The 22001-nt window shown below is 47.9% G+C and overlaps 1 protein-coding gene across 10 annotated transcripts in view; it reads right to left on the bottom strand.

The window, feature by feature from the left end:
• FHAD1 (forkhead associated phosphopeptide binding domain 1) overlaps window positions 1-22001 on the bottom strand; it is a 117476-nt gene that overhangs the window by 80703 nt on the left and 14772 nt on the right. For 6 of the 10 annotated variants that reach the window (XR_008292238.1, XR_008292229.1, XR_008292233.1 and 3 more), the window contains exons 3-4: window positions 17009-17215; window positions 8410-8731 (exon numbers count right to left, since the gene is read on the bottom strand). Coding sequence is in view for 2 of the 10 variants with exons in the window: in XM_053207376.1 (XP_053063351.1) it covers window positions 8410-8731; window positions 17009-17215 (529 nt within the window). In the remaining 8 variants the exon portion in view is untranslated. Of the gene's footprint in view, window positions 1-2743; window positions 3099-8409; window positions 8732-17008; window positions 17216-22001 lie in introns of those variants that run through there. The other 4 variants (XR_008292239.1, XR_008292230.1, XM_053207393.1 and 1 more) reach the window with 2 other exon arrangements.

Raw genomic sequence — 22001 nt, 5'->3', positions numbered from 1 at the left:
TCACTTACATGTTAGTCTCTGTTATAAAGAGCACTTTGAGGATTCAATGAAGTAATGATGTACAGCAGGGGCTGGCAAACCGCGGACCTAGGGACAACCTGGCTGCCCAGCTGTTTTTGTAAATAAAGTTGTATTGAAACAACAGCTACGGTCATTCACTTATAGAGTGGAGTAGCTGTGACAGAAACCATAGAGCCCACAAAGTCTCAAATATTAACAGAAAAAGTTTCTCTTTACAGAGAAAGTTTCCTACCCCGGAGCATTACCTTAACATTCAGCACTAAACGTCAGCTATTTTTTATTGCAATTATGTCTTTAAAAGAATGGGTTTGTACTGCAGAGATTTTTATCTGGCTCATTTTTTCACCTTACAATGAACGAAAACATCTTCCCACGTCACTATCTATAGCTATGACACATTCCTTTTTCTTTTTTTTAATAGAACTAGGAGTTTGTGCCTTTTAATTCCCTTATACTGTGTTTTTCAAATTATATTTTTAAATGTTTATTTATTTATTTATTTTTTTTTGAGAGAGAGAGAGAGAGAGAGCCAGCAAGGGAGGCGCAGAGAGAGAGAGAGAGAGAGAGAGGGGGGACAGCGGACCCGAAGCTGGCTCCCACTGACAACAGCCAGCCCGAGTTGGGGCTTGAACTCACAACCCATGAGATCGTGACCCGAGCCAAAGTCAGATGCTCAACTGCCTGAGCCACTCAGGCACTCCTATACTCTGTTCTTTTTAAGGGTGGCATTGTACTCCATTATACAAGTGTGCCAAACATATTTATTTAACCAGGATCCATTTTACAGATGTTTAGGTTTTCCTGATTTTTCCTTATCCCCCGCCCCCCAATATGACAAGGGTTTTTCATGACTTTCTGGAGTCCTGGCATCATTATGTGTGGAGGTCCCACTCTGCACACAATCTACTCACACGAACACTGATTAAATTTTTTTTCAGAGTAGAAACTTTTGAAAAGACTTCTGGATTTCTGCTTTTGAGATCATTTGGCTTTAAGTGGTGGTTTAAATCTCCACCTGACTGACTTCTGGGCAATCGCAGCACATTCTTGGCTTCTCGTGAGGTGAAAAATTGAACCAATTGTTTCCAAAGGTCACGAAACGTTAATGAATGTTAACGTTGACAATGAAGGAAGTACACACCGTCACGTTTGTGGGCATTTTATTTAATCATCCGTTCGCTTTGATTCTGCATTTTGTATTCATGCATTTCAGGGCCAGTGGTTTTCTGCCCCACCCAGGTCTTGAACGTGTCTGTGGACTCCAGAAGCACGAGTGGACATAGTCAAAGGCCCGGAGGAGCACGTGGCCTTGTGCGTTGGATGAGCGGCTGCGGCCACAGTATCCCTCGCCACACAGAAGGAAAGGGGCCTGGGCTCCTGCACCAGAACGGGCTGGGATCCCAGCGATGTCCTCGTTCTACCTTGGGGCGGGCTGGATTTCTTATCTGTTCCTTATAGGCAACAAAACAAATTGGCCAAGCAAAACTCTTCCAAGAGGGAAGGAGCAAAAGCCTTCTCAGTTGTGCCCAAGTTGGTCTCCCTGTGGAGGCAAACCTATCCGAAGTCAGACGCCTCCTGGTGTAGCTGGACCTTGGGTCACGTCCCGTCCCGGGGTAACACCGGCCATCGCTTCCCGTGCTCTTTTCACAGGGTCCCCACGTTCCTCCTCTGGGAGCTCACTCTTCAGCCACGCCGACCAAATCCTTGCACTCCAGCCTCGGCACTCACCTTCCACCCGGAATGCTGTTCCCTCGCCTTTGCACTTCGGGGTAAAGGTCGCCTACCTTTCCGGGGATACCCTCCCGATCCCCCAACTAAGTCGGTCCTTGTAGTTATGAGCTCACAGGGTACCGGGCACCTCGGCTGTCGGGTGTTGTCGCGGTTACCATTTGATAGACGTTGTTCTGTGATCCTCTCGCTAACGTCTGTCTCCCCGACTGAATGGTAAGTTCCGTGAGGTTGGGGACCATGTCTCAGTCTGTGCCCCTTGAGATGAACTTACTGCTGCCATCTGACAGATGTGTAAACGGGCACAGAGAGGGAAATCGTCTGCCCAAGCTCACAGGGCTTGAAGGAGGCCGAGCTCCCGTGCAAACCCGCACCTGTCTCAATTCTGTTGTGCACTTACGGACCGGGAAGGCGTTGCAGAGTAACAAAAGCTCAGGGCCCGGCCCGCTCATACCCAAGAACTCATAGCAGGCTTGTTGCCTTCTCTGGCACCAGTGCTTTCCCTACGAAAACGCTAGAGCTCACAAAAACTAAGTGAGGCAGGTGCTGCTTCAGCCCCGCCCCCCCCCGGTTGAGAAGCCCAGGTGCAGAGAGACTGAGGCCACGCATCCGGCCAAGGGGCAGTCGGGTCCGACCCCGCCGGTCTGGTTCCAGGACCAGCACACTGCGGAGTGGCGAACGTGGGGACGAGGCCGTGAACCAGGAGTTTGGGAGCTGGTTCACCGTGACAGACCCCGTCAACGAGGAGCCGTTCCGCACGGAGTCTCCTTGGCAAGTGATTGCCAAGGACTGGATTGGAGGAGTCACAAGACGGAGGTTTAGCAGCTGCCTGATGAAACCGGTAAAGAGACCAGCTGCCCTGGTTGGCCAGGGGCTGCGGGGCTTCCTGGGACGGCGGGACTTTCAGCACCAAGGCCGGGAAAGACCCAGACGAACCGGGACGAGTTGGTCTCCCTAGAAATAGTCGAGAAAAGCAAGCTCCCCACCCACTTACTTGGTTTCCTGTCACCATGGTGGGGGCCTGCCGCTCTGTGGACAGGGAGGGGGCCCTGCTGGGTGCTCTGGGCTCACACCACTCCCGGGAACGTGCCTCCCACGTTCCGTCAGCATTCCGCGTGGGGGGCGCAGGCCCCGCGCCCAGGGCCCAAAGCACCAAGATGGCGGCTCCTTGTCTCTGTCAAACACTTCCGGCTTCCTCCCTGCGGAATTCCGCGAGGCCCTGCCGCGAAGGGCTGGGGGAGGGGCGTGCCCAACACAATAAGGGGCAAGAGAAGGGCTTGGGAGGGAACCCCGCTCGCTGGTTGCAGCAGCTGCCTGTTCTCCGCCCCCCCAACATCCCCCAACCAAGTTCATGATTAGAAAATTTGTGTTCAAAGCTCACTCCCCCCACCCCACCCTCTTGGGCCCTGAGCCGTTGGATCCTAACTTAACTGTCTAGTGCAGTGCTGTCTGATAGAAAAATAATGCGAGCTATACATATAAGGCAATTTAAAATTTTCTGGTATTAATTCCATTAAAAGGGTAAAACGATGAAATTAATTTTGATAACAGATTTAACCCCATACGTTAGAAAAAAACCCACTATCATTTCAACACATAATCAAGACCAAAAAGATAGAGACATTTTACACTCTTTCTTTGGGGCACTATGTCTTTGAAATCCAGTGCATCTTAACTTGGAAGCTAAATTTTCAATGGGAAGACTTGATCTGTATTTGGGCTTCACAAAAACTTGCAGTTGAAGCAGATTTGCATACTCAAGATGTTCCAGGCGTACTTAAAACCGTCCAAAAACTGAATCAGGTGTCGGTTTTGAAATTTAAATTAGTGGAAATTAAACATATAGTTCCTCAGTCACATTAGCCACGTTAGCTCAATCCACGTGTGGCTGGTGGCTATCACATCTGAAAGCGCTTGACTGGAACATTCTCCCCTTTGTTCTCCTTCTTCACTTGATCTCTCCTTTCCTGCCAACATCTATAACTGGGTTTTTTTTTTTTTAAAGGAATACAGGAGAAGCGAGACACACACACACACACACACACACACACACACACACACTAATTCTACGGCAAAGGCTTTGAGTATAACATCCAGTCGGATTCTGGAGGCCCCTGTGTCACATTACTGATGGTCACAAGGCCTGTGGCTTAGTTTTTCAATATTCAGCAGACTCCCTCTTTGATGCTATATATGTGCAAGTTGTTTACTTTTCAGCCTAGGGGCAGTCAGTCGCCCCAATCAGGAGTCCCCACGCTTGGGGTGGCCGGGCAGCATTACACTGCACAGGCCACAGTCCAGAGGCAGGCGACACCGGAGGCTTTCCTGATTAGCAAACCAGAGGCCAGAAATAGGTTTTTAGTTGGTAAAAAGGGTGGCCTATTACCCTTGTATGCTTTATGTTAGAAACAGGCTCCCAAAGGGCAAAAGCAGGAAGGTATGCTTGCCGGTCGGCTGAAGTACTGGGGAGCCCTGCTTGTGCCCCCACTCAGGGAGGGTCCCGTGTCCAGTCCTGGTTTAGATCTCTGCTGTCTAATGCCATCTCTGGGAGTAACTCCGGATGCCTCTGTGCCCCTGTCATGGCGGACTTGAATGAACTTTTCTACTAGGTGATGGTCGGAGCCCTTAAAGGACAGAGTCCAGACTTCATCAAACCTACAGAATAGGCTGAATGATGTTTGACATCCCTTTGCTATGTTTACTGGAAGTCTGCACGGGGTAGAATTTATCTGAGACTTGCTTTCCTTGCACCCAGGCAGGGAGGTGCTGGAGTGGTTTCCTGTCACCCGTCTCAAATGTCTTTACTGGCTCCTAATACCTATCAAGGAGAGACCCCAAGGGCCATGTACGACCCAACTGGTTTAACTCAGTTCAAAACAAACCCTCTAGTTGCTGGATCATTTGGAGGTCCCAGTGGGGAGAACCCCAAAGGAGGGATGGGATGGCTGGGACAGTGGGATGGCAAGGATGGGGGACAGAGACACTTTAAGAAGTTTTAAGCGGTGGCTATTTGCCAAATGGGAAAGAAGTTGCTTCAATATTTTCACAGCCATCTGGCTCTCCTGGTGCTTATCAGGTAATTATCAGTCCTCACCAGGGACAGCATGTGGGTGCCTTAATTATCAGCGTGTGGGTGTCTTCAGGATTTGGACTGGGTGCTTTTCGTTGTGTGGTGGCCAGCCTCCAAGATGGCGCCAATGGTTCTTATCTGCTGGTATTCACATCTTTGGATTGTCCTCTCCAATAGTGGATGGACTTTGCAATCATCAGCTCAGCTGCCATAACAAAATAGCACATACTGGGCAGCTTAAACAGTGGAATTATATTTCTCATAGTCTGGAGGCTGAAGTCCAAGATCAAGGTGGCATCAGGGTTGGTTTCTCCTGAGGCCTCTCTTCTTGTCTTGTAGATGGCTACCTTCATTCTGTGTCTTCACATGGCCTTTCCTCCATGTGCAGGCATCCCTGGTGTCTCTCTCTCTCTCTCTCTCTCTCTTCTGATAAGGATCCCTTATAAGAAGTTTTAGAACACATTGCCTGTGGTGATGCGGAAAGTAGAAGATGTTCCTAATGAACTGGGGGATGGAGCCCAGGCAGAGTGCTGGAAGGTGCCACCTGCCCTCTTCCTGGCACTTACCATGAACTGCAGGAGGGGAGAGAGGCCAACAGGGGGACTGTTGAACCACAAGGAGCTGGGACTTGATAGGACTTGAAAATTCCCTCCCTCTCCAGAGGGCAAATGAAATGTAAGATGTGGGTTGGGCAAAGACCAAATCAAGGGCACTCTCAGGAAAGCACGCTCCAAAGATGAAGCTGAGTGGAAGACTGTAATATCCTTTGTCAAGAAAGCAGAGAGATACAAGCTGGCGTGTCAGGGAATGATTCGGGCAAAACACACGGCTTCTAAGAAGGGCTGTCCCTCCCATTCTCAGCAGAAGCCCAAGGCAGAGGAGGGTTTGTGTCGAGAAGGCTTTTGCCTACTAGGGTGAACCCCAAGAAGGAACACTACCAGTGTGGACTGACGGAGATGGAGACCCACAAAAGCAAGAGAAGCCTATGACTCCCACGCGTCTATAGGCAGGTAGCAGACTATAAAATTGCACAGCTGCAAATGTGATACCTCTCATGGAAAAGGCAGGAGGACTCAGAGGGCCGAACCAAGGAACCAGAGGGCAGAGGCAAGAGCCATGAAGGGTCATTTCTGGGCAAGAATAGGTCTAAGTCCTAATAAAGGAACTTCCAACATTTTCCTGGCTGGATTTCAGAATTGCTTTGGGCCAAGGACTCCTGTGTGTTTCTTGTTCTTCCCCTTTTGAAAAGAAGGCATGTCCATAAACTCTGTCCCACCAGACTATGTTGGGTGCATGAGGGACAGACAACCCATGTCTTCAGTTCACAGTCTTCAGATTGCTGGGAATGGTATGTAAGAACCTGAGCTTAAGGAACTACACCCAGTGAGCTCCACCTGTACCTGGACTTGATTTAGATGATGAGCTTCTGGAATTTAGACTGATGCTGGAATGGGATGAGACCCTGGTGGCGGGGGGGGGGGGGGGGGGGGAGGCGCTTGGGAGAGGGTGAGGGAGTTGTGCAAGTGAGAGGTGGTGAATCATTGAGGACCAGAGGACAGACTGTGGTCGCCAGTCTCCAAGACAGGGCTGCCAGGAGTTCTCACCTCCTGGTATTCAGGGCCATGGGGAGTCTTATCCACACTAGATAGAGCTGACCTGTGTAACCAGTAGGGTATTGCAAAAATGACATAGCGGCTTCTGAGGCTTGGTCCTAAGAGATGTTGTGGTTTCCATCTTGCTCTCTTGGGCCACCTTTTCAGGAAGAGCCAACTGCCATTTCAGGAGGACATTCCAGCAGTTCTCTGGATAGGTCCATGTGGTGAGGAACTGGGGCCTCCTGCCAATAGCTATGTGAGTGCGCCATCCTGGAAGCAGATTCTCCAGCCCCAGTCAAACCTTCAGATGACTGCAGCCCTGGCTGACAGCTTACCTGCAGTCTTATGAGAGACCCTGAGCTACAGTCACCCTGCTAAGCTGCTCCCAAATTCCTGACCCACAAAAAGAGTATCAGATAAAAAACCCACGTTTGGGTTTTTTGTTTTCGTTTTAGTTTGGGTTTTTTTGTTTTGTTTTCTTTTGCTTTAGGCCACTAGAGTGTTTTGTTTCTGTTTTTTTTGTTTTGTTTTGTTTTTTTGAGAGAGAGCGAGAGAGCATGTGTGCAAGCAGGGGAGGGGTAGGGGGAGAGGGAGGGAGAGAATCTTAAGCAGTCTCCACGCTCCGCGTAGATCCCAACATGGGGCTCGATCTCACGACTGTGAGATCATGACCTGAGCCGAAATCAAGAATCAGAGGCTTAACCAATTGAACCACCCAGGCAGCCCCTTGGGCCATTAAGTTTTGGGAGAATTTGTCATGCAACAATTGACAACATATACACTGCATGTTAATTTTACATCAAAAAGACAAAAACTGTTGAATTCTGATTAATGGTGTATATACTAAAATATTTAGGAAGAAGGCTACAGATGTGTGAAATTTATTTTGAAACGCATGAAAGATGGATTAATGAATGAATAGAGGGATGGATAGACAGATATGCAGTAGAGAGTATGGCAAAATGTTAATGGTGGAATTAGGTGGGAGGGTCTCTGTAAAATTCTTTTTACTTTGCAGTATGTTTGAAAATTTTCATATGAAAATGAAAGGGGGAAATGGCTGAGTAATTTCTCAACTTCATTTGATGTTGATGGTCCACAAGGGTTCATTTGATGATGATAATGCTGATGATAGTGGTGAATATAACTGCATTTCATTTACTCCTCAGTTTGTATATTTCACAACAATAACTATTATTTGAATGGCTGAGGGAGGTGATCAGGTGAATGGTCTTGAGTGACACCAGGCGAGGGTGTGGAGCTACAGAGAGACTTGGGGACCCAGAGGACAGAGAATGGGATCTTCACATCACAGGCATGGAGGAAACCGGGGTCATGCCAAGGACTAAGTCAAGTCAAGCTGGCTACTCTGCCGGAGAGGCCAAGAGGATGGTGACAGATAGGAAGTCCCCTCCCCAAATGTCATGAAGCCTTCAGGGGAAGAGGGTGAGGGAAGGAAACTGTGAAGATTGGTCCTCAAAGCGACCAGGCTGTGAATGATAGTCACCGAGGTAACTAGCCTTAAATCAGACTGAAAAATGTTGGATCAGACTAGATTGGATATGTCATGTCTGGGATGTAATTTTCCTCAATGAGCCTCAGCCTCCTGTCATCTGTGAAATGGTAATAAAATATTTAAAAGCTCCTAAGGCTGTTGTGGGTGAGGGGCATTTCGGCTGCCCATGTTTCTGCACATCTGAGTCAAAGTTGTAAGTTTACAGCCTGCTATGTATTCAGATACACACACACACACACACACACACACAGACACACACCCACGCCCGCACGCTCGCCACGGGAGTACCGATGTGTGCAGTTGTGCAGAGCACAAAGTCTGGAGGGTCAGGCCCCAGAAAGTCAACAGGGGGTGCTGGGTGGTGAGGGTGACAAAGGATCTTTAACTGTTTTCTTACTTTCTGTTTATCCCCGAGTTTTTCATAATTGACTATGTTCTACTTTCAGAATCGGAAAAAATAAGCAAAAACCAAGACCCACCCACGTGGCTATAAGGCCATCCCCAAAACCACCACTGGAAGCGCGAGCGAATACCTTGCTTGATGATGGGAGGCCTGTGGATGCCATCCATCACAAAGGAGAACATCTTCCCTCCGGCGCTCACGGGCCGCTTGTGACAGGCAGGAGGGACCATGGTGGGCCTGGGAACCCCCTGGGACCAGCTCCTCTGCACTGGTGCGGGCCGGATCCCCAGGGGGAAGGGCATCTGCAGAGGTGGGGGGGACTGTTGCGACTGCTGTGTGGCCGCAGGTGGCTGTGGTCTTGGCCAAGGTACCGGGCCACTCATCCATGGGGAGGAGACCTGCAGGGGCAGAGAAGAGAGTCAGAGGAGGGTCCGATCAGCTGGGGGTGGTCTCCACCTTTGTCCCAGCCATATAATTGCTGCCCTAGGGCTCAGCTTCTAAGTCACTTCCCCAAGGAAGCCCCCCCCCCGTCCCCCGCCAGACCATCCCCAAGTTTGGGATGGCAGGCCCCACCGTGGGTCACATTGCACTATCACACCACCAGTTCCTGGGGACAGCCTTCATGCGGCCGAGAGGGTCACAGGCATCACCCTGTTTGATACACCCAACACTCTGTCATGAGACTGAGGCTGAGCGAGACCTTGTGACTTTCCAAGATCCTAGATTTGCTGGTGAGCCTCTGAGCTGGTAGAACATCACCTCCAAGAGGATAAGGGCTTTCTGTCTATCTTGCTCACCGCTGTGTCCCCAGCACCTAGAATAATGCCTGGCACATACAGAGCAGGCCCTCCAATACTGGTTGAAAGAATGAATGAACAAATCCCTGAGATTCACACCGGGCTCTTCAGGACCCCCAGCCTGCTTTCCTTCCATCCACACTCTGCATCTGTTGGGCACTTCTAATGCCATCTGCCCCTCTGAAGCCAAGAGCTCTGGGACGGCAGGGACCTCGCCTGTCTCGTTAACCTTTGATCCTCAACATGTACCACACCCGACTCTTGGGAAATGCTCCATAAACGTCCACCGAGGGATTGTTTCATCATCTGACCCTTGGAAGAGGCCTGCGGCTACTTTATATGGGAAGCACACCCAACCCTGTCTAATCGTGGACAGACACCTGCTGAGGGATGCTGACACCTGGCTTCTGCCTGGGTTTAACACTTCAATGGTGGTTTCTCCCTGGGCCTAGTGGTTCAACCGTAACATTGGGGTGTGCTATCATTTATTGTTCCTTCCTTATCTATTTCTCACGATAGTCCTGCCGAGCAGAACTCCTATATTACAAACGAGGCATGGTGAGGTTAATGAATTTACCCAGGCTCAGGTAGTGGTGGGGAGGGAATTGGGAATGAGGTCTGATGACCCCTGCCTCTGTCTCACCTCCCCCACTCCAATTCTCTTGGCAGAAAAAAACACACTGAGTTCAAAGGTTTGCCACTATGTAGGGCCACGCATCTATTCCCCCCTGCCTGGGGCTCATGTGTCTCCTGTAGACGGGAGAGAATATGAACTCAGAGACACATAGTGAGAGAGAGACACTTCCAAATACGAGCACCTACTCATAGAACTTCCTACAGCTTCAGTTAGATTTAAGAGGAAGATTCTCCATTCATTCAGGCCCTAGACTTTCCCCAGCAAGTCAAAGATCCTGTGCATTCTCTCTGAAGACTTTTTCTTGGAGTCCGTGAGGACAGCGTTCAGGGAAATCAAGCTCCGAGCTCCAACTGCCTGGGGACATCTGGCCCATCATTCATAATGACACTGGCCCACTTTAAACCTGCTTCAGGAACGGACTTGGCAGTGTTCCAGGGCTCTATTTCTTCCGCGCACTTTCCCAATTTCTCTCCAGTGTCAACATCTCAGCCTCTCCACCTGTGCTTTCTTCCTTTCGTTATTCCCCAGGGCCAGGGTGTCCCGCTCCTGCCCTGCACTAAGTTCCCCATCCATCCTGTCTCCTCCCCACCTCGGAGGGTCTGTCTTGCCTCAATTATTCCTATAACATTTTCCCACCAGTTAAATAAATATTCACTGGCCCATGGGCCAAAGGTGAGAAGGGGTAAATTCTAACGTGCTTTACCCCAGCCTGCTAGAAAACAAATCTGGAGGTTGCTGGGAGGCGTGGAAGAACTCCCCTTTTGTGCTGGGATCCTCAGGTCATACGCTCACCGCTAACTAACGGCAAGGGTGCCAGCGGGAGTGAGCCCGTCCGGCACGTCCAATACCATCCACTTCCCCAGGGGGGCAGCCCAGACCCCACTCAGGTCTTTTGGAGCGTCTGGGGAATCCCCCGCCCAATCGCTGAGCGACTTGTGGGTGGGGCTAAGCACTCAGCCAATCACATTCCCCGGCCTCAGTGATTGGCTCAGCGGTGAGGCGTGTGATCCAATCAGAGCCAAAGGGACCCAGGGAGCCCGTGGCCGGACAGCAGGGTCTGGAGTGGTCTGCGGACTTGACAATGTAGCCTGCCTGAGGGAGCGGGGCCGAGGCCTGGACAGCTAGAAGCCGCTGTTGCTTTAATCGTGGTAAATCACACGTAACGCCACATTTGCATCTTAACCGTTTTTAAGCGTACAGGTCGGGAGTGCCAAGGACACTCACGTTGAAGGGAGACACATCTTCAGAAGGTTTCCATCTTACAGAACGGAAACTCTGTCCCCATTAAACACCACCACCCCCTTCCCCCTCCCCCCCCCCGCCCCTGGCACCCACCATTCCGCTTTCTGTCTCTGTGAATTTGACTCCTCTAGGGACCTCAGGCAAGTGGAACTGTACCGCCTTTGTCTTTGGGCGACTGGCTGATTTCACCGAGCATTGTGTTCTCAAGGTTCACGCACGTTGTAGCAGGTGTCAGAATTCACATTTTGTTTAGCCATTTTGGGGCACTTGGGTTCCCATCTGCTGCTGTGAACGTGGAGTTGCACGTGGGGAGCTGGCTTTGAGCCCTGGCTGGGGCGGTACCCTGAGCTGCTCAGCCCCGGTGAGGCCGCCTAGAGCTGGTTTCTGTCACTTGCAGCCCAGAGCCCTAATGATAGGGTCCCTAAGGGGTAAGGAGCCAGGGACATATACATGCATGAAAGGCTCCATTTGGCTTTTCGGATTCAAAAATAAAATTAAAAATAAAACGATAAGGCTTTTTGTTTTCTTTCTCAAGCTTGTTGGTTGAGGGTGGCTTTAGTTGGAAGGTAAAAGTTGATTTTCTCTGGTTTGCATGCTTGCTCTATAATAAGCAAGGTCAAGGTTTTCTCAGAAATCGCTGCCAGTACATAAGGAAACAGGCAGGGGTAAAGCAAACACAAGAAAAGGACTCACGTTAAAAGCTAGTTCTGGGCTGTGCTCACATTAGAATGTACCCGGAGCTTGGGGTCAAGGTCAGTTATCAACAAGTCTGTTTTTAGAAACGTGAGTTTAAAAATACAGGCTAATGCCTTTTTTCTTTCCCTTTTCTCTGACCATATGGTATGTTCCATGTTTTTTGTTGTTTTTGAGGGAGCATATGTTACACTCCTGATTTCTTCCACACTGTCTTTAAAACAGCAGGTTGTCAACCACCTGGATTAGCCAGGCCACACCCGCTACTGAGTTTGTATCAGCTTGAACAAACACCCGTCAATAATTTACTCAAGAAAACATAACCCAATTTTTCAGATTATCTACTTGTTCTTTATGTTATCTTTCCAGTGTGTGCTTCTAGCCCTGTAAGGGGTGCAGGTTGAATGGGACACCCTAAAATAACCAAGGGAGTTTGCATATTGGGTGCCTCCAAGACCCACACACGCTGCCAGGACGCCCCGGAGGCTGGGCAGACGGTGAAGCCGACTTTGCCCTTGGAGAGCCTGTCACGTGCTCTGCTGTTTGTAATTGCCGATATTTCTCCGGCGATGAGCCACCACGTCAGGAAGGCACCCGGGTGCCAGAGACTGTGTTGTGCTCTCATCTAATTGCCAGAACAATCCCAGAGGTGGGGGAGGCATTTTTGCCCCCATGTTGTGGATTAAGAAACTGAAGCTCAGAGAGGGTAAGTGACTTGCCCAAGGTCCCACAGCCGGGAAGCGATGATGCTGTTTGACTCTAACACCTGGGCTCTTAGAGCTTCAAGCTTGTTTGAAGTCATGATTTTTTTTTTATAACTGCTTTCCATACTCACAGAAGGGTCTTAGATGATCGGTTAACAGGGAATAGGAAATTTTCTAAGTTCCAAAAAAGAAAGGAAGAAAGAGACGGTGTGAAAACCACAAGATGTTGCACGCGCTGCTTGGAATCGGGATTCCAAGGCTCCAGGCTCTGGGCTGTCAGCACAGAGCCCGACACGGGGCTCGAACTCACGGACCGTGAGATCATGTCCTGAGCTGACATCGGATGCTTAACTAACTGAGCCACCCCGGTGCCCCCATGAGAGCCAGGTATTAAATGCCCAGGAATTTTGTGAGCTGGTTGATAAGAAGCCATTAATAAAAATTAAATTATATGAACTTACAATTAAACGATAGTAGAAACAAAAGTAACATAGTTAACACTCACCCTTCCGAATTATATTACATTATTTTACCGCTCTCCATGCTCTTGAGGTGATTTAACCCTACATGTGCGTGCTACCTCACGTCTCCCTGTATCTCTGTATTCAGTGATGTTTCCCTGGTCTCTTGAGATTGGCCATGGTGGGAGTATTTACACCACAGAAATAGCAAACACTGTAAATCACAGCTTGATCTGTTTTGTGTTGTCAACTGTCCACACTGAAGAAGGTTCTGGAGAAAATGTTAACAATGCAGGGCACCTGTGTGGCTTAGTCGGTTAAGCGTCCAACTTCGGCTCAGGTCACGATCTTCACGGTTCGTGGGTTCAAGCCCCGCGTCGGGCTCTGTGCTGACAGCTCAGAGCCTGGAGCCTGCTTCGGATTCTGTGTCTCCCTCTCTCTGCCCCTCCCCCATTCTCTCTCTCTCTCTCAAAAATAAACAAACATGAAAAAATTAAAAAAAAAAAAAGAGGAGAGTTCTGACACTTGCTACAACACGGACGGACCGTGAGGACATTACACTCTGTAAGCGAAGGGAGATGGTCACCAACGGACAAACACTGTGAGATTCCACTTCTGTGAGGGGCCTGGAGCGGTCAAGTTCATAGAGACAGAAAGAGTGGCGGCTGGGGGAGCAAGGAAGAGGGAGGGAGCTTTCACGTAACGGGCACAGGGTTTCGGATTGGGAAGAGGAAGAACGTTCCGGAGATGGCTGCACAGCAGTGTGAGTGCAGTGACGGAACTATATGCTCACAAGAGGTTCAGATGGTAAATGTTTTCGGTATTTTGCCACCATTTTAAAATCTAAAAATGAAAAACAAACAAAAATAACGAAGTGCTTCCAAGGTTTGGGGGAGGGTGATAGAAATGGATGGAAAGGTTCTGGAAGCTGGTGGCAGTGACGGCTACGGAACCCCGTAAACGTGCAAACACCGAACGGCACACGTACAAACAGGTGAGGTGTGTGTGGTGCAAATTATTTTCAAGGAAGCTGTTAAAAGCAGGCAAGCAAACGTGGTCACGAGGAACCCTTTGGGGGTGATGAGTTTGCTCACTGCCTTGATGATGGTCCGTCTGGCACACGCCTAAGTCAAAGTCGATCAAGTTACATCCTTTAAACACCTGCGGCTTTCTTGCCTGTCAGTCTATCTCCAAAAGCCGGTTTTTAAAAAGCGGCACAGGGGCGCCCGGGGGCTCCGTCAGTTAAGTGCCCCACTCTCGATTTCGGCTCAGGTCATATAACCTCGAGGTTCGTAGTTCGTGGAACACAGGGCTCCACGCTGACCTTGCGGAGCCTGCTCGGGATCCCCTCTCTCTCCTCTCTCTGCCCCTCCCCAGCTTGCACACTCTCAAAAATAAATAAAGTGTCTAAAAAAAAAAAGCGGCACAGTTTTCCGTATACGAAGAACTCCTTGTACTTTTTTAAATGACGTCCCCTTTTGATGGATAGCTAGCTTTCAATTTTCGTGTCCCTATAAATAACATTTCCATAAATACCTTTGTGTGAAAACAGGCAGATGTCGTCTGTCCCCCTGTCCCCTACTGGCAAGCCACAGAATGAGAATCTCCCAGGCAGGGGGCCTGGGAACTTGTAATTTTATCGGACATTCCAAATACATTCTTATAATCAATCACACGTGTTTGACAAACATTGACTCACGCTTCACAGACTTGGGTTTATAGGCTTGGCGTTTGAGACTCTGTTTTCTTTGGTTCCTGAAACAATCCGTAAATGCTTTAGAGGAGGAGTTCCAAATTTAGGTTTTCCTTGTGTTGGGGGCACGTCGGAATCACCAGGGAGCTTGTGAGAACGCATATTCCCCAGTGCATGCCCCGTTCCCAGGGAGGTTGGGGAGGGTTGCCAGATTTAACATAAATATATAGATTTAAAAAATCTAGGGGTGCCTGGGAGGCTCGGTCAGTTAAGCATCCGACTTCGGCTCAGGTCACGGTCTCGCGGTCCGTGAGTTCAAGCCCTGCGTCGGGCTCTGTGCTGACAGCTCAGAGCCTGGAGCCTGTTTCAGATTCTGTGTCTCCCTCTCTCTCTGACCCTCCCCCTATTCGTGCTCTGTCTCTCTCTGCCTCAAAAATAAGTAAATGTTAAAAAAAATTTTAAAAAACCTAAATAAAATACAGTGTGTCCAATTAACTCTGAATTTCAGATAAACAACAAATAATTTTTTTTTTAAATTTTTTTTTCAACGTTTATTTATTTTTGGGACAGAAAGAGACAGAGCATGAACGGGGGAGGGGCAGAGAGAGAGGGAGACACAGAATCGGAAACAGGCTCCAGGCTCTGAGCCATCAGCCCAGAGCCTGACGCAGGGCTCGAACTCACAGACTGCGAGATCGTGACCTGGCTGAAGTCGGACGCTTAATCGACTGCGCCACCCAGGCGCCCCCAAATAATTTTTTTTAAGCATAAGTGGCCTTTTGCAGTATTTGGGACATACTTACACTAAACAATTATTTGGCGTTTATCTGCAGTTCAGATTTAACTGGGTGTCCTGTATTTTATCTGTCAATCTTTTTAAAACTATTTTTTTAACTTTTTAATTTATTTTTGAGAGACAAAGAGAGACAGAGCATGAGCGGCGGAGGGGCAGAGAGAGAGAGGGAGACACAGAATCCGAAGCAGGCTCCAGGCTCTGAGCTGTCAGCACAGAGCCCGACGCGGGGCTCGAACTCACGAACCGTGAGATCACGACCTGAGGTGAAGCTGACACTTAACCAACTGAGCCACCCAGGCGCCCCAACTGTCAACCTTAAGTACGAGTCCTTGGGCCTGGGTGAGGCCCAGGGATCTGCATGCTTGGTCTGCTCCCCACAGGGTTTGAAGTACTGGGGGGTCCTTGGAGCCCACGTTGAAAACTTGATCAGGTCAACACCTTCCGGGTCAGAAGCCCCTCCTCGGTGCTGCCACAGGACCCTGGTACGGTCCATGAGCAAACACACTTTAATGATCTAAGGGGGATAAGGCAGCTGTGCAGTAGCAGAAAAATCTGTCCCTTATCTTCAAAGCCAAAGGTGATGGATGTGACATCGTGGCTCCTGCAGCCTGAGGGATTCTGTTGATCTGCCTGGGGTGCATATTTAGGGCTGCCTGAGGGCTCAAAACCCCAGGATTCTGTGTAGATCCTCTAAATTTAATTTATTTATACTCGGCCTTGTCCCAGAAGGGATTTTAAGCCTTGGAGGTCTCACTCAACGTAGCATTCTTGGGGGTGGTGAGATAAATGCGCCATCTCTCTGGGACACGCGTGGCAGAGATTCATTCCGTGCTCACCGGGAATGGGCGCTGTGCTACTTGTACGATTATAATCATCTCAACCCTCAAGATGAGCCTGCAAGGTCATTGTTGCCATTGGCCCCATTCTGTAGGTGAGGAAACAGAGGTTCTGAGGGGTCCGGTGGCTCGCTCAAGAGCGCACAAAAGTATGCAAGTGGCAGAGCTGGGATCCTGATCAAAGCCTGGGTTGCTAACCCCCTCCTCCCGCCCCCATCCCACCTCTCTGGTAAACAGCACGTTCCTCGTGACTGAGGTTTAACGGGTAAGTTCTGTATTACATTTGGCTTAAACCGGGGCCACGTTCGGGGTCAGGACCCCGGGGACATTTCTGATCGGGGGCATAAGAACAGCTGCTATGCGTTGAGTGTCTGCTCAGGGCGGACGCTGACTTTGGGGCTCTACAGCCAGATCAATGCCAGGCCGTGCTGGCAAGCCCGAGACCCAGGCCTAGAAAGAACCCTGCTCGGGGGCACAGAGCGAGGAAGCTGCAGACGGCTGATCTGCCTAAAAAGAAGCATCCATCTCTGAGGTTTCAAAAGCGCATCCTGCCTTCCATCTGCCCTGATCAAGCTCTGCATTTTCAGCAAAACGCTACGCTTAGTTCTGGGTTTGCCACGGTGCAAAATTTACATGTCATTCCAGGAAATGCCCAGAAGAGGGCGCCAGGACTCACGCCCCGCCAGGATCCACCGGGATAGGTGTGAACCTTGCCGGGGTCCAGTCGGTCAGCGTCACCGGTGTGCATGGCGTGAAATCCGAGGGGCGCGCGGTGGACAAGGACCACCCTTCGGACGCACAGGGGTCTGGTCTCACCGAGGATGGGTTTTCGATGACCAGTTCGTAGGTCAGCCCTCCAGACCCAAATCTCAGGATGTCTCCGGGTAGCAGCTTCACGGCCACATTCTGAATGTGGCACTCGTTGACGAAGGTGCCGTTTCTGGAATTGAAGTCCTGGAGAACAAAGCTGTCCTCGGCCTCATTATATTCAATGAGCGCATGATGGTTGTCGATGTCAGGAGACTGAAATACATAAGGAAGGTGGCTGTAACCAAGAAAACAAGAATAAACAGCAGCGGCCCCTCACATTTACTGCTGAGGACTGGGTATCAGAAGGTGCTAAGCGCCTCGCATGGCTGGCTGGTCACCACAGCCCTCATTTAAAAACGATGACAGGTAGAGTCAGGGAAGATAGCGACCCGGCCAAGGTCACATGGATAGTGTCTGGTGGGGCTGGGGTATGTCTTCTCTCTGACTCCAGACCCCAGAGCAGGTGCCCAAGTTGTTGGCTGGGGATCCGGCAGCACGGAGGCAAAGGGAACTCTGTGGAGTCTGGATGAGCACGTGTCTGGCCAGGGAATCGGCCACTTTCTATATCCCTGACCCCACGTAGGTATGCTTTTGGTCGTCCCGAACGGCAGGACAGAAAGCAAAAATGGCCCCACACCCAAACCAGAAAGGTCACTTGGCAAGTGACCACTGTCCACCTTCCTGTAAGGAAAACACCAAGTTCATGGAATAAAGTACATAGAGTTAAACGGGGGGGGGGGGGGGGGTGTTCCTAATGATTGGCGTTCATTAATTTTGTGTTCAACTCATTAAAAAAATAACATTTCAAAAAATATTACAGAAAATGAGAACCGGAAAAAAGCACAAAGAAGACATGAAAATCACCTAGGCTCCCATCCCCCCAGAGCCAGGCGCCGTGAACATCCTTCTAGTCTTCTGTCTGTGCTGACAATCTTGTGAAAAAGTTGAAAGAAAATTGAGATCACAGCACATCACCTAGTTTTATAACTACCTTTAGAAAACCTTGGTGTGCAATGAAGATTTTCCCATGTGATTAGCTATTTCTATTGCTTCTTAAAAGCCACTCAGAATTTATCTAATCGAAGATGATCTACCTTTTTTTTTTTTTTTTTTTTGTAAGTAGGCTTCATGCCCAGCGTGGAGCCCACTGCGGGGCTTGAGCTCATGGCTGAGATCAAGACCTGAGCTGGGATCCAGAGTCGGACACTTGACTCACCGGGCCACCCATGTGCCCCAATGATCTACTTTTTAATAGGAGGCCTGGTGTGATTACATTTCCAAAAAGAGAGGGACCCCAGACGGTGTGTCTGTGAATTGGCAGTGGAGGGCAGAAGGCTCTGCTGTAATTTCGCTTTGATCAGAAGACCGAGCAGGGCCCAGTGGCCAGAAGGAAATACCATATGCCCCTGGCCGTGGGGCTCTGGACTGTGGCTGCAGGGCATATGTGAAGCCCTTCTCTTTTCAGGACACTGCCTATGAGACATCCACTTCAGCCTGCGACTTTGCAATTATTTTCTAAATTTATCTTCTCGTGGGGCGCGTGGGTGGTTCAGTCCGTTGAGCGTCCAACTCTTGATTTCGGCTCCGGTCATGATCTCACGGTTCGTGAGATCAAGCCCCGCATGGGGCTCTGTGCTGACACTGTGGAGCCTGCACGGGATTCTCTCTTCTCTCTCTGCCCCTCCCCTGCTTGGACGCACCTGTGTGTTTTCTCTCTCTCTCTCTCTCAAAATAAATAAATAAACATTTAAATGTCTCCTCCTGGAGTGCCTCATCCAACTTTCATACAAAGAGTACTTGCACTTAGAAATCGACAGTGAAGTCTCAAAATGCAATAATAACCAGTCACTTGTATCAATAATAGACTAATTGCTCATGTTATGCTGTTATATAGCAATACAACAGCTTGTATTAATAGACTATATTAATTAAACATTACATGCCAGGAAATGTGCTAAGTGCTCTCCTGCATTATCCGTTTCATCTACACAACAGCCCAAAGGGATAGTTCTCTATTTTGTAGATAAGGAAACTGAGGCACAGAATGATCACATTTGTGCAGGGTTACCCAGCTTGACTACCCTGGCTTCTACTCGGATTTGCTTGATTCAAATGTCTGTGTTCTTACTCACTTTGCAAATTTTTATCATACACTTGGGCACTCAAGTATTTCATATTGAAATGCAGAAAGAAAGCAGGAGTAACTATATTCATTTCAGACGGAAAAGACTTCAGGGCCAGGAGTATTCTCAGGGATAAAGAGAAGATACAAGGATATGGTGATAAAGGAGTTAGTTCTCCAAGAAGACATAACAATCCTTAATTGTATGTGCCTAACGATGAAGCATCAGAATAAATGAGGCAAAAACTGATAGAGGTTCAAGGAGAAATAGACAAATTCATTATGAGAGTTAGAGACTTCAACATTCCTGTTTCAGTAATGGCCAGATCCAGCAGGCAGAAAGTTAGTAAGGATAAAGCTGAACTGAACAACACCGTTAATCGATTAGATCTAATTGACAGGCACAGACAATTTCACCAAACAACAACAAGATGCACGTTGTTCTCACGCTCACATGGAACGTTCCCCAAGATAGACCCCATTCTGGGCCACAGACCATAACAAATTTAAAAGGACAGAACTCCTACACAGCGTGCCTTCAGCCTACAATGGAATCAGACTAGAAATCAATAGCAGAAAAATAACTGAAAATTACAAAATATTTGGAGATTAAATGACACACTTCTAAGCAGCCTGTGGGTCAAGGAGAAGCCTCAAGAAAAATAAAAAAAAAATTACCTAAATGAAATGAAAGTAAATGCAAATGAAAATACAACTTATCAGAATTTGTGGGATTCAGTGAAAGCAGGGCTAAGAGGGAAGTTTATAGCATGGAATGCATACATTGGGAAAGAAGAAAGACTTCAAAGCAATAATCTAAGCTTTCACCTTGGGAAAGCCTAACCCAAAAAGAAGAAATGAAACAAAAATTCAGACAGAAATGAATGAAATAAAAAACAGGAAAATAATAGAGAAACATCAGTGAAACCAAAGGTTGATTCTTTGAAAAGATCAGTAAAATTGACAAGCCTCTAGCAAGCTAACCAAGAACAAGAGAGAGAGGGTACAAGTTACTAAAACCAGAAGTGAAAGAGAGAGGTTCACTACTGATCACATAAATATTAAAGATAACAAAGGAATATTATAAACAATTCTATGCCCACAAATTTGATAACTTAGACGAAGCTGACCAACTCCTTGAAAGATACAAGGTACCAAAACCCATACAAGGAGAAATCATCTGAATAGGCCCATATCTATTAAAGAATTTTAATCGATAATGAATAACTTTCCAGAAAGCACCTGGTTCCTGGTACAGAAAGCACCAGGTTCAGATGGGTTCACTGGTGAATTCCATCAAACACTTAAGGAAAAAATGATACCAGTTCTCTACAACCTCTTTCAGAAAATCGAAGCAGAAGAAACACTTCCTAACTCATTCTGTGAGGACATTAGTCTAATACCAAAACCAGATAAAGATATTACAAGAAGGGACAACTTCAGACCAGTATCTCTCATGAACACAGATGAAACATCCTCAACGAAATATTAGCAAATCCAATCCAACAATGTATACACCACAAGCAAGTGGGATTCATTTCAGCTAAGCAAGGCTGGTTCAGCATTTGAAAATCAATTAATGCTGTCCATCACCTCAACAGGCTAGAGAAGAAAAGCCACATGATCATAGCCAGGTGAAGAAAGAGCATTTGACAAAATTCAACAGCCATTTGTGATTACACACACACACACACACACACACACACACACACACACACACACACGTGGCAAATTAGGAATAGAGGGGAACTTCCTCAACTTGATAAAGAACATCTACAAAAACCCTAAAGCTAACATCATACTTAATGGTGAGAAACTAGAAACCTTCTCATTAAGATCAGGAACAGGACAAGGATGTCCTCTTTCACACTGCTTTTTTAACACGGTACTGTGTCCTAGCCAGGACAGGCAATAAGACAAGAAAAGGAAATAAAAGGTATACAGATTGGAAAGGAAGAAATAATACTGTCTCTATTTTCAGATGACATGAGTGCCTATGTAGAAAATCCCCATGAATCAACAAAAACACTCCTAGAACTAGTAAGCAATTATAGCAAGGTTGTAGGATACAAAATTAATATACAAAAGTCAGTTGCTTTCCTATATACCAGAAATGAACAACTGGAATCAGAAGTGAAAAACACAACACCATTTACATTAGCAGCAGAAAGAAAAGAAAAGAAAAAAAAGATAAAGAAAGGAAGGAAGGAAGGAAGGAAGGAAGGAAGGAAGGAAGGAAGGAAGGAAGATAGATTAAGAAAGAGTGAAAGACCAGACAGACAGACTTAGGTAGAAGTCTAACAGAATATGCAAAGATATATATGAAGAAAACTATAAAACATTGATGAAAGAATCAAAGAAGATCCAAATACATGAAAAGATAGCCTGTGTTTATTTGCAATTCCTTAAATGATACCTGATGGCCAGCATCTTTTCATAAGCTTATTGCCATCTGTAGATCTTCTTGGGTAAGGTGTCTGTTCATATCTTTCGCCCAGTTTTAAATTGGGTTGTTTGTTTCCTTATTGTTGAATTTTAAGACTCATTTACTTTGGACACATGTTTATAGGATCGTTATCCCTAAAACTGAAGCCACCAAGATGTCTTTTAAAAGGCGAATGGATAAGCAAACTGTGGTACATCCACACAATGAAATAAAAGTCAGTGATGAAAAGAAATGAGCTACCGAGCCAGAAAAAGACACAGAGGAACCATGCAAATGCACATCACTTGGTGCAAGAAGCCGGTCTGAAAAGGCCACAGAGTGTATAACTTCAACCACATGAAATTCTGAAAAAAGTAAAACTATATAGAGACAGTAAAGAGGTCAGTGGTTTCCAGGGGCTCTAGTGGATGTGGGGCGGGATGAACATGTGG

The sequence above is a fragment of the Acinonyx jubatus genome, chromosome C1 (genome assembly GCF_027475565.1).
Source record: "Acinonyx jubatus isolate Ajub_Pintada_27869175 chromosome C1, VMU_Ajub_asm_v1.0, whole genome shotgun sequence".
Taxonomy (NCBI): Eukaryota; Metazoa; Chordata; class Mammalia; order Carnivora; family Felidae; genus Acinonyx; species Acinonyx jubatus.
This window is presented reverse-complemented; position numbering and strand designations above follow the sequence as displayed.